At 43.5% G+C, this 12,275-nt stretch overlaps 1 protein-coding gene across 2 annotated transcripts in view; it reads left to right on the top strand.

Annotated features, from left to right (window-relative positions):
* The first annotated feature begins 6,149 nt into the window (after positions 1–6,149).
* The window catches only part of LOC310684163 (IgGFc-binding protein-like), a 115,402-nt gene continuing 109,276 nt past the window's right edge, over positions 6,150–12,275 (top strand). Inside the window, exons 1-4 of one of the 2 annotated variants that reach the window (XM_083454664.1) lie at positions 6,150–6,184; positions 7,873–7,923; positions 8,716–9,942; positions 10,761–11,104. In XM_083454664.1, coding sequence (XP_083310790.1) covers positions 7,875–7,923; positions 8,716–9,942; positions 10,761–11,104 — 1,620 coding nt within the window. In that variant the 5' untranslated portion in view covers positions 6,150–6,184; positions 7,873–7,874. Of the gene's footprint in view, positions 6,185–7,872; positions 7,924–8,715; positions 9,943–10,760; positions 11,105–12,275 lie in introns of those variants that run through there. The other variant, XM_083454665.1, reaches the window with a different exon arrangement.

Below are 12,275 nucleotides of genomic sequence, written 5' to 3'. Positions count from 1 at the left end.
TGAAACAAAAACAAAATCAAATTTTGCCTCCACCTCCCATACTCAGCAAAGTGTTTGCTGAGCCAATTGCAGCCACACCTGCAGTGAAGCAAAGATGGCAGCAGATGAACATGGCCAAGGTGCTGCCACAGAACTGACAACAGTGGTACCTCGGGTTACGAACTTAATTCATTCCAGAGGTCCATACTTAACCCCAAACCATTCTTAACCTGAGGCGTGCTTTCACTAATGGGGCCTCCCATTGACACTGCGCCACCGGTGCGCAATTTCCATTCTCATCCTGAGGCAAATTTTGTGACCCAAGGTACTACTTCTGGGTTAGCGGAGTTTGTAACTCGAAGTGTTTGTAACCCGAGGTGTTTGCAACCTGAGGTACCACTGTACTGCTGGCAAAAAAGAAAAGAAAAAAGAAGAACTCCAGACCTTAGTGGTGTCAGCTGACTGGGGACAGGGAGGATAAAAATCAATAGCGTTTATTATTTCCTCAGCACCACCACTTAACCAGGCACCAGGAGGGGTGGGATGCACATTATTTAGAATTAATAGCCATCCAAATCTCGAACTGCACGCCTCTCATTTCCTCGTGATCAATTGCAGTCTCCTGTTACGACAGCAAATACCTGAAATGATGGCCACATCCTAAATGAATTGCACTTAAAGTTGAGTCATCTCCAACCTTCCCCCAAAGTGCCACATTGCCTTTTGAAAGGAAAGAGGAAAAAGTACAAACTGCAGTGCTGCAACAGAGCCATGGAATTGGGCATGTTACTCTAAACTGAAGAAATCCCTCTTAAATTATGACAATGAATGAAACAAAAATGCAATGACTCTTGATTGCAAACTAAACCACATATTATCATTTATTTGGAATATTAGTTCCTTACCTACTCAACAAAGTTAAAATGCAACCAAATAGACAATAGTTGCTAGGGAGGAGCAAAGGTGTGTAAACATTTCCAAGCTGCATACTTCTGATGTTCCAGATGTTATAAAGAATGGTACTCAACTGGGAGGGGTAACTAATGCCACAGAAGAGAGAATAAGAATTCAAAATGATCTTAACAGATTGGAGAACTGGGTGCAAGCTAACAAGATGAATTTCAATAGGGACAAATTTAAGGTTTTTCACTTAGGCAGGAAGAACCAGATGCACAAATATTGGATGGGGGATACCTGGCTTCATGTGAAAAGGATCTAGGGGTCTTGGCGGACCACAAGCATCACATGAGTCAACAGTGTGATGCAGCAGCAAAAAAAGCTAATGCTATTCTAGGCTGCATCAACAGAAGTATAGTGTCCAGATCAAGGGAAGTAATAGTACCACACTATTCTGCCCTCATCAGACAACACTTGGAATATACAATAATAATAATAATAATAATAATAATAATAATAATAATAATACCACAAGGCCTAAAGCTCCTCATTAAAGGGCAATGATGCCTACAATATCAACAACCTCAGATATGCAGATGACACAGCTTTGATGGCAGAAAGTGAGGAGGAATTAAATAACCCTTTAATGAGGGTGAAAGAGGAGAGTGCAAAATATGGTCTGAAGCTCAACATAAAAAAAAACCTAAGATCATGGCCACTTGTCCCATCACCTCCTGGCAAATAGAAGGAAGAAATGGAGGCAGAGAGAGATTTTGCTTTCTTGGGCTCCATGATCACTGCAGATGGTGACAGCAGTCACAAAATTAAAAGATGCCTGCTTCTTGGGAGAAAGGCGATGACAAACCTAGACAGCATCTTAAAAAGCAGAGACATCACCTTGCCGACAAAGGTCCACATACTTAAAGCTATGGTTTTCCCAGTGGTGATGTATGGAAGTGAGAGCTGGACTATAAAGAAGGCTGATTACCAAAGAATTGATGCTTTTGAATTATGGTGCTGGAGGAGATTCTTGAGAGTCCTATGGACTGTAAGAAGATCCAACCTATCCAACCTATTCTGAAGGAAATCAGCCCTGAAGGCTCACTGGAAGGACAGATCCCAAAGCTGAGGCTCTTCAAAGCCCATGACACCTTTGGTAAAGGCTGTTCTCCCATTGGAGTGCTCACAGGACAGTGTTTCCCAATTGTTGGTGTTTATACTACATTTTTTTTAGATTTGCCTTGAGATAGTCTTTAAACCTCTTTTGCTGACCACCAGCATGATGCTTTCCATTTTTAAGTTCGGAATAGAGTAGTTGCTTTGTAAGACAATAATCAGACATCCACACAACATGACCAGTCCAACAAAGTTGATGTTGAAGAATCATTGGTTCAACACTGGTGATTTCTGCTTCTTCCAGCACACTGGTATTAGTTCGCCTGTCTTCCCAAGTGATGTGTAAAAAATTTCGGAGACACCGTTGATGGAATCTTTCGAGGAGTTGGAGATGGCGTTTATAAATGGTCCATGTTTCACAAGCATACAGTAAAATTGGTAGTACAATAGCTTTGTAAATAAGCATTTTGGTTTCCCTGCCAATGTCCCGGTCCTCAAACACTCTGCACTTCAATTGGGAGAAAGCCGCACTCGCAGAGCTCAGGCGATGCTGGATTTCGGCATCAATGTTGGACCTTGTGGAAAGAGAACTGCCCAGGTAGGAGACGTGATTGACATTGTCCAACGTTACACCATTGAGTTGGATTGGTGGTGCTGCAGAGGGGTTATTTTGTACTTGCTGGTGCAGCACTTTGGTTTTTTGGATGTTGAGCGATAGGCCAAACTTTTCGTAAGCTTCTGCGAAGATATTTAGAATTGTTTGGAGGTCATTCTCTGCGTGTGCACACACTACGCTGTCATCAGCATACTGAAGCTCTATGACGGAAGTTATGGTAACCTTAATCTTTGCTTTCAGCCTGCTCAGATTAAAGAGCTTTCCATTTGTTTGATATATGATTTCTACTCTGGTGGGGAGTTTCCCTTTGACAAAGTGCATACCATATAGGAACTGGGTATGCATTCTTTGGAATCCCGCCTCCCCCCATTACATATTAGTCATTCTCTGCTCTAGCAATTGTTACTTTACTTCTGAGTGGAGATTCGAAGCTTTGTGTCCCAGGTCCTGCCAAGGCAGCTAAGAAGCAAAAGCCTACCATAAACAATATATAAAAAATAGCAAGTTGTGCAAAAGAACCAAAGCAAGCTACCGAAATTAGAAGCTGGGGGTGGTAGTGGAAAGAAGAAGAAGAGAACATTTGGGGGGGGGGTGACAAGGATCACCTATATTTTGCAATTCGGTTGAGAAACATGTCACTCTGTGTTCACGCTCTCTAATCTTGTGCTATCTGACTTCCACCGTGCCCAACTGCCATTTCTAAAGAGTGGACATTTCCTGGATGGTTTGGTGAAACTAGATTTGCATAAGACTCATTGACCCTATAAAAAGGGAAAGGACAGCAGAGAAGCAGTGAGGTGGGTGGGCAGAACCCACCTTTGCTCTCCTCTCTTGTGCCGTGACAGATCGACTCAAGCGCTGAAGGTAAGAGACTTCTCTGGGGTTCTTCATTGTCAGCCACATCTGCCGAACGAAGCCAACCAAGGGCAGAGTATACATTTATCAGTATAAAGACCTCATTCTGTTATCCATGGAGGCCAGTCCATTAGGGCATTTGAAGGAGAGTCCATTTGACTCTCTTTCCTTGGAGGTTTTTGAGCAGAGGTTGGATGGCCACCTGTCATGGATCCTTTAGTTGAGATTCCTGCATTGTGGGGTGGTGGTGGACTACATAACTTTGAAGGTGCCTTCCAACTCTACAGTTCCATGTTTCTACGAAATGGGGCCCTACCCCAAGACACTTAGTCTCCCTTCAGCCAGTCCCGCTTATCTAAAAAAAAAAAAGGTAAAGGACCCCTGGACGGTTAAGTCCAATCAAAGGCGACTATGGGGTTGGGGCCTACCTACAACCAATCCAGGGGGTGTCCTTGCCTGTCAGCTTCCTCCCCCTTAGTCTCAGTGTTGCCCCTTGTAGAACACTGCTGAGAAGAAGAGGACGAAATGAGAATTAGTTGGCTTTTCCGGACATGGGCTCTGGTTCCCCCATTACTGGGTTTCTTGCCTTCTGTTCCATAAGTTCTAGTGAGCATCAGCTACCACTGAATGAATGCTGTTCTTATCTTTGCACAGCAGCAAAGGTCAAAGGTTTCTACATGTGCGTGTCTCTACATGTGGCCAAGCCAGAGACAAGCACATGTATGGGGGGGGGGATCATATGAGAGGAAGGATTTGCCTGGTAGAATTGGAGGTTGTTGCATCAATTCTTCCCTGGGCCTTGCCCCTACACCTGCATTTCCTTTACCTTGACAAACACAGATTTTGGATAACCTTCTAAGTTCTGCCCGTTGAACATATTAGTTTCTCTGGATTTGCACTTTTGCACAGCTGAGCCTATTTCTATCTCTGTACAACAAGTTCTGCCCTGTTTTACAAGGCTTCTGTCAATATCCCTTACGAGTCCAAGTGCCTTCCATATGGAGATTGTTTATTTGCACAAATATTTGCACAATGATTTAAATGGGCATTCCCTGAGTTGGGGTGAGGGGTGGAGCCTCTAAATGTTTGACCAGATACTAATCAAGTAGGTAATAAACCTCTGATTACCTCTGATTCACCTTTTAATTGTATCTGAGATAACACAAGGAACTCTTAGCTCTCAAACTGCCCAGTTTGTTGGCTGATAGCTATAGCAATTTAAATTATGATGATTTCAGGAGGCAGTCCCAGTGGAGGCTTCCGTTGAAATGCAGATAACAGCTTCAAAAAAGTGGTTTTTGTCAGAAAAATGGCAGGGAGACAAAAAAGAAAAAAGAAAAAACCTCCTCATAGTTTCAAGGCTGCTCAAGGCCTGGCTCTACCAGGCATTTATATAAAAAAAAACCTCAACTGCATAATGCAATTAACAACACATCTAGCTTAATTAGGAGGCCTACCTAAAAGATAGACTCACCCCTTATATTCCCAGTCAGCAAATGCACTCTGCATTTAATGGTTGGATAACTTGTATGTTTGCTGCCCACCTACGCAAAACGCAAACCAAATACTCAAAGTGAAACACAGCTTAGACATTTACCTTTCTCTTGGTTTTCATTTCATTTATTAGACTTATCTGCCGCTTGTCACTCGAAGGTCTCCAAGTGACTTACAGTAAAAAAAAAAGAAAAAAAGGCAGAGGGCCTTCTCAGTAGTGGCACCCGACCTGTAGAACGCCCTCTCACCAGATGTCAAAGAGAAAAACAACTACCAGACTTTTAGAAGACATCTGAAGGCAGCCCTGTTTAGGGAAGCTTTTAATGTTTGATGCATTACTGTATTTTAATATTCTGTTGGAAGCTGCCCAGAGTGGCTGGGGAAACCCAGCCAGATGGGTGGGGTATAAATTATTATTATTATTATTATTATTATTATTATTATTATTATTATTATTATTATTACTGCTCCTCTCCTGCAGCTGGTGGGGGTGCAGAGCAGAGGCATACCTGCCTGGGAATTTATCTTTCCACTAGATGGCAAATCAGTGGTGGGTGGGTCCAGGGTCCTTCAGGGGTGGTCCAGCATCTCTCCTCTCCCAAAGCAAAGCAGGAGGATAGTATCAAAAGTTTTACCAGGATTTGAGATGTAATTCACTACCCAAACACACACATGTGCATATATTCAGGAAAACAACGCACAAAAACGCAACACGTTAGAGAAAGGAACTTGCAGAAATGCATATATTAGGCAAAATTCTGTTTTGAAAATTGCATATGTTATGAGAGGTGTGCATGACAATGAATAAGAATTACCATGCAGGTGGTTTGTTTGTTCTTGAAAAGAAAAACCCTAAAATTTCAAAATGGGACTAACTGCATTTAAGATTTAAGAGAGAAGTAGAAATTGACACATTTTCACCAAAAACCCACCAAAACCTCAGACTTGCCTGGTTTCTTAAAGCTTCCCTCCTCCCTCCTCCCTGACCTCTGCCCTCATTCCACTTCCACAATGTGGGTTATATATTATAGCTTTTAGTTATCATCATACCAGGGCTGTCAGTTCTTTGATAAATATTGTTATCAGTGCCTGCTGCCAAGAAAGATCAGGCAAAATGCTGTCCTTTCCCCTGCCCACTTTTAGGGCACAGGCTGGGCCACTAGAGAGTAAGCTGCTTATATAAGCCCAGCTATTTGGTGAGCTGAACTAGTCAGGTGCCTTCAGCAGGTAAGCAAGATGCTTTTTCTATTCTTTGTCAAGTGAGCAATGCTTTTATATGGGGAGATATAAGTAACCTGTATGTCAGCAGAAATGCCCAGGCTTGCAGAAAAGCCATTGGGAATGAAAGCAAGCTTAACCATATAGCCCTTGTGTGTGGCTGGGAAGCACACCTGGTTAGCAATGGCAGACACTCCAGTAAGTCCCTATTTTCCAGGGACAGTCCTGGATTTATAGAAGGCGTCCCCATTTCTAATTTGATCCTGGGATGTCCCACTTTTCCTTATTTTCATCAGAGAAATGTTGGAGGGTATGTAATGGCTGCAGAAAGGCTTGTGCACCTTTTAGAGTTTTTTTAGCATGAAAATTCTGTTCCTGATCCAATGCTGGTCTTATCAAATGCTGTTAGGTAGCCTTTGTGTTTCAGAAGTCCAGCTGCTTTCAGCCAGAAATCAGGCATTTAGTGGCACTAGTTCCATGCTATAGAATGCAGAACTCTTTCAGCAGAGATTCGGCAAGCTTCCTTGCTGTTAGTTTTCATATATTTCTTGAAGACCTTTTCTTGCCAACAGGACCCTCTATTCAGTTCAAATTGTCTTAAGGTGAGCCTGCCATTTTTTAATGAATATTTTTATTGCTTTTACACACCTACACCCCCCTTAAAACTGTTGTTTTTGTGGTTTGGACAGGGTTTGGATCTGGTGCAACTTTATCTTGGCTTAACTTGCACTGGGTTGCTTCCACCAGCTTCCTGCAATAGTATATGTCAGATGGCAATGGTGGTTGCTCGTGAGTAACCAGTCAAGACTCCAACCTTTCTTTTACAGGTTTTATTTTGGTGCAAAACTATTTACAGTGCAGAGCCACAAGTTCATGTCTGCCTCAATCCGGGAGTGGTCATTTCCAGGTCCTCCCCCAACATAAGAGCTTGGTCACCCCCGGCCTTTTCCTTCCTTCTTTTTGTTTTACACCTCTGCACAGGGTGGGCAATGGAAGAGCTGTGCTTCCCTCCTGGCCGGCTTGGCCAGGAGCAGTGCTGAGGCTCCCAGGAGCATCCTCTGGTCCCTTCCCCTCTTCCCCACTGGAGGTGTGGCTTTCCCCACCACAGGAAGAGGAACTGCTTCGCAAGCTTTTTGTAGGTTCCCTGTAACTCAACAGCCCTTCTGCTTCCCTACCCTGTTCTGATGGCAGTATCCTGACAGTATATATCTTTTTTCTAGAAAAAGAGGTGTCAGAGCTTGTTGACTTTTTTTTAGGGAGAGCACCCCTTCTGACTCCGTTGAGCAGCAGGAATGCACCAAAGAGGTGCCAGAACTCAATTCCAGTGAGTTCCGGCTGAAAAAAAAGCCATGTTTTCAATAATTTGCACATTTTTGCAAACACAATGTTTTTGGTGTGTTGTTTTCACAAATTTTCCCATTGTTTCACACACTTTCACCTAATGAACGCATTGTTGGGTTGCTACCTTGCAAGATCTGGAGAAGTGTGAATTTTGAAGAATAACTGTATTGGTTCGAATTGTGTGACTTCCACAGTTCCTTGTGGAAATGCAAACAAAATCAATTTTCTCCCCATCCCTACCCAGGTGAGACAAATGATCAGAGCAGAAAAGTTAAAGAAAAGAAAAGAAAACTCATGCACACACTCACACAGATGAGTGCAGATGACCTGAACTTCTTTCTTTTACTGTTTTGTAGCCATGGCCAAGAGGCTGCTGCTGCTTTTGACCGGGCTGGCGCTCCTATCTGGTGAGTTTGGTACTTACTTAACCTGCAGGTTGGTACCACAAGGGAGACACTTCTTGAATTTTGTCTCTATGGAGCAACTAAAGATGCTGACAGAACAGGGACTCACTCAGAGCCTGGCAAATTTCTCTTTGACCAAAAATCCCACACTGTGGCTATCAGACACACAGCCCAATGCATTGTTGGCTGAGTCTGCGCTAACACAGGCCACAGGTCATCACCACCTGTACTATATCCTAAACTTTAATCAGTCAGATTTCTGATTTAGGTGGTTCTCATTTTCCCCTGTATTTGGCAAACTCATGTGAGCCTCTCGCACAGATGAATATTCCTGATCTTCCTGAGATACATTTTCCTTGATATAACCAAATAGAGTTCTTAAAAAGTCCCTCTGATAATTTTCTGTCAATTATTGAGATAGATTATTTTTTTTGAAAGTTGCAAAAGTCAGATCAGTATAGAGTGTTCCAAAAGCTATCACACCAAGCGATTATAGCACAGCATTGAGATGCCTGCATTGAAAAACTTCCTTCTGGGGTGCAGGCTATCACAGGAAAAGCTGGATATTCTTAGGGATGCTTAATAGCATGTCAATAGATGAATAATCATTTATTGAGCTTTCTCAGATGCCATCTCCTTGATATAACCAAATAGAATGGCTTCCTTTAATTTTCTCTCTGTTGCAAGATAGGATAATAAAGTACACAAAACTCTAATTGCTGCCACATCATGTGATTAGGGCACAGCATCGAGATACTTGCACTTTATTAATTATCTGTTCCTTCTGCCTTTCAGGGTTCTGTGGAGCAGATTACCGTGGGAAGGAATTTGTAACATGCTACCTGCAGAACTACTTGGCAAGCCAACAAAGTCCTAGGCTTGAGCTGCTTATCACCGGATATCATCCCGCAACCACCGTCAAAGTCACAGTGAACAAATCTTCATTTCAGAAAACGGTTCTAGTCTATGAGAAAGAGACAGTGTCTGTTGTGGTCCCGGCCTCTTCGGAGTTGACGGGGAACAATATATTTGATGGGGTTGTCAGGATCCAAGCTGACAAAGATATCTTAGTCTTTTCCTACAACTACAAGCTTACGTCAAGTGCTGCCACAGTCGTGTACCCAGTTCATCAGCTGGGCACACAATATTATGTGGTAACCCCAGAAGGGCATCTCTCAAACACTTTCAAGGAATTTGCCGTTGTAGCCTATCAGTTTCCCACTCAAGTCACTATTCACCTGAAAGGGGCCGTGACATTCCAAGGGAAAGTTTATGCTGCAGGGAGCAGGCTTGTTGTGGACCTCAAAGCCTTCCAAGCAATTCAGCTGCAAAGCTCAGTTGATTTGTCTGGCAGCAAGGTTGAATCAGATTCGCCTGTGGCTGTTTTGAGTGGGCACAGCTGCGCCATACAGTTCTCAGAATGTGACCATGTCGTTGAGCAGCTCTTGCCTGTTTCCAGCTGGGGCACCACCTTCATAGTTCCTCCACTGTCTTTTCAACCTAGAATAGACATTGTGTATGTCATCGCTTCCCAAAATACTTTGATCCAATACCAGTCTGGGGTCAACCAAGGCTCCCGTCGTGCGGTGGCTGGAGAAATCATGCGGTTTGAGAAGCAGCCCTCTCAGGTCCTTTCCATCTCTGCTGATGTAGGAATCCAGGTCCTTTTTTTCTACACTGGTACCAATAATGGAAATTGCCAGTACGATCCATTCCTCATCAATGTTCCAGCCTTAACAAGCTATTGCACATCATATCACATTGATGGGATTAGGGACTTTGATAATTTTGCTGTCATCATGGCTAAAACCTCAGTTTCTGGTGGGATCACATTGGAGAAAAAAGCCATTACCAGTGTTGAATGGGCACCAGTCCCTGGAACAGAATATTCTTTTGCTCTACTCAGCTTGGGCAAAGAAGCCAGTGCCATCTCTGTAGAACATCCCACCACTCCTTTTGGGCTCTTCATTCTTGGAGGTGCCAAAAGCAATGGTTATGGCTCCGTGGCCATTTGCTCTTGTGGTAAGTATCCAGATCTGTGCATATGGTTTAAGGTTTGTTTTTTCTGCTACAAATGAGAAGTTTGACTATATAATTAAAGTTTGCTACATCTTACTGAATATCCCCGTCCTTGTTTGTGGTTTCTTCCACTTCCAATATTTTCATCTTTTTGCCTTCCAGCATTGGATGCTGTGTTTTAACATTACTGCCTGCTCATTTGTAGATTGTCAAAGAAAGTGCCCCCTTATGGGCGGTAACTGGAGGACCACAGTAGATCTCAATGGACCTGGGAATGGACCTTTAGCTGCCACTATTTTAGTGTCCTACTTTCTACTATACTTTCCATATATAGAATAAAAGACTGTAAAATGGTCTAATTTGATGAATTTTGATTTTCTGCCTCCCACTCTCAAATCTGCCCCCTTTTGTCTCAGGTTCCATCTCCTTGCCTGTGTCCTCCAGCTTCTTCCTCATTTGTCTCCTCTTTCTAACTCCATTACCTAATCTGTACCATCCCTGCAACCATCTTGTATTTCCCTGCTCCTCATGTTTCACTGTCTCCCAGGGTCTCCTTCTGCCCTTCAGGCTCTCTGAGAAGCCTACTCTCCACTTGGATCTTAATTCCAGTGAACTCACAGCTTTCCTTTCTCCCTGAGAAGACAAATTTAAACCATATTGATTGCCTTATTGCCTGAGCAATCGGAATGTCCATGAGGCAACCAGATAAGTGGCTATTCAGAAGCCTGTTTTCCTTGCCTTATTTTGTCTATCTGCCACATCCTCCACTAGTTACTATCAATGCTTGCTTTTGCAATGACACTACCATTGTTCCGTTCCAGACAAACCAGTGTCTCCATGCAGCTTGATCCAGTGCAGAAAGAAGGAGAAATGTGAGATCATAGGAGGTAATCCAGTGTGTGTGCCAGAGTCCGAATCCAACTGCTGGGCCCAAGGAGATCCTCATTATCACACCTTCGACGGGAAGAAATTTGACTTCATGGGCACCTGTACCTACACCATTGCCAAGACTTGTGGCTCAGATGCGACTCTTCCTTCCTTCAGTGTTGAAGCCAAGAATGAGAACAGGGGAGGAAATACTCGTGTTTCGTACATTGGCTCTGTGACAGTCACAGTCTATAACACCATCATCAAGGTGGTCAGAAATGAGAAAGGCTTTGTGAGGGTGAGAACGAAAGATGACCATATTTCTATTTCTTTAAAAAAGCAACCTATTTTCCCCAAGAGTCCATCAGAATCTACTCTGCTTGCTTCTTGTCTTGTCTTGTAATGCAGGCATGTGGAACAGAGGATCTGGCAAAGTTTCCCTGCCCCTGTTTGCTAACCTGGACTGTTCTCTGGCCACCCCTCCGCTCCCTCCTTCTTCCCCTCCCCCCACCAGCCAGTGCCCCACTTTTTTAGTGTTTGAGGGGCAGCTGTTTTCATTTTATGCCATACCTACTTTGCGGTTGGCTGTATCCGCCTGCCATTGGGCACTGGGAACGACAGCACTGCCCAAATAGCTGAGGCTTCGGGGGCTTCTCATCATTTTTAATTTAAACAAGTCTCCCAAAATAAGAGCAGTAGTGAGACAGAATTAGCTACAAGCCTAGATGGCTCAGTAATCTGATTTGGTGAGATGCCATCTTTGGGATCAATGATCCAGTGAGTGCCCAGGAGCAGCATCTACCTCTGCTTGGTCCTGTTCTGTCACTTAGCCCATGAGATCTTTTTTTGCAGGGGAGGGGGGAGGGATCTGGACTACAGGGTTCCAGATATTTGCCTGGCAATCCACTCTAGTGACAGCACTGATGGAAAACCTGTGGCCCTCCAGATGTTGCTAAACCCCAGCCCTTATCAGGCCCAACCAGCATGGCCAATGAAGAGTCCAACGACATCTGTAGGACCACAGAGGTCCCCCAACTCTGCTGTAATGGTATCCTTAGCACTGCATTTTCAATTATTCCTTCTTGCACTGTACTTTCCAGGCACAGGTCTGCAGTTAAAAGCTCTGTGTCCAAGTGTTATTTTTTCTTTTCTTTTTTGCCATGGAACTTCCCCTGTGAAAACCTGTGTTTTACCACTGAATCAAACAGCAATTGACAGAAAACTTGCTTTTCATTTGCTCTGATTCGGTATTAAAATGTGGGTTTCCCCAAGGAAAGTGTGTGTGTTGGTCTTTTTCACATATGTTCCTATTTTACATCCATCTCATTCAGCAGGCTATATAATGTAACAAACCCAATAGGTTGTATCCAACCAAGTTCTACTCTGGGCACACCCACTGAACTTAATGGACACAAGTTAGTGCATTGATTTCAACAGGCTCCTCTGAGTTTGACTGACATTGGATACAA

The sequence above is a fragment of the Podarcis tiliguerta genome (assembly GCF_965153285.1).
Source record: "Podarcis tiliguerta genome assembly, chromosome: 8".
Taxonomy (NCBI): Eukaryota; Metazoa; Chordata; class Lepidosauria; order Squamata; family Lacertidae; genus Podarcis; species Podarcis tiliguerta.
Note: the sequence above shows the minus strand (reverse complement) of the source record. Positions and strands in the feature narration are given on the sequence as shown.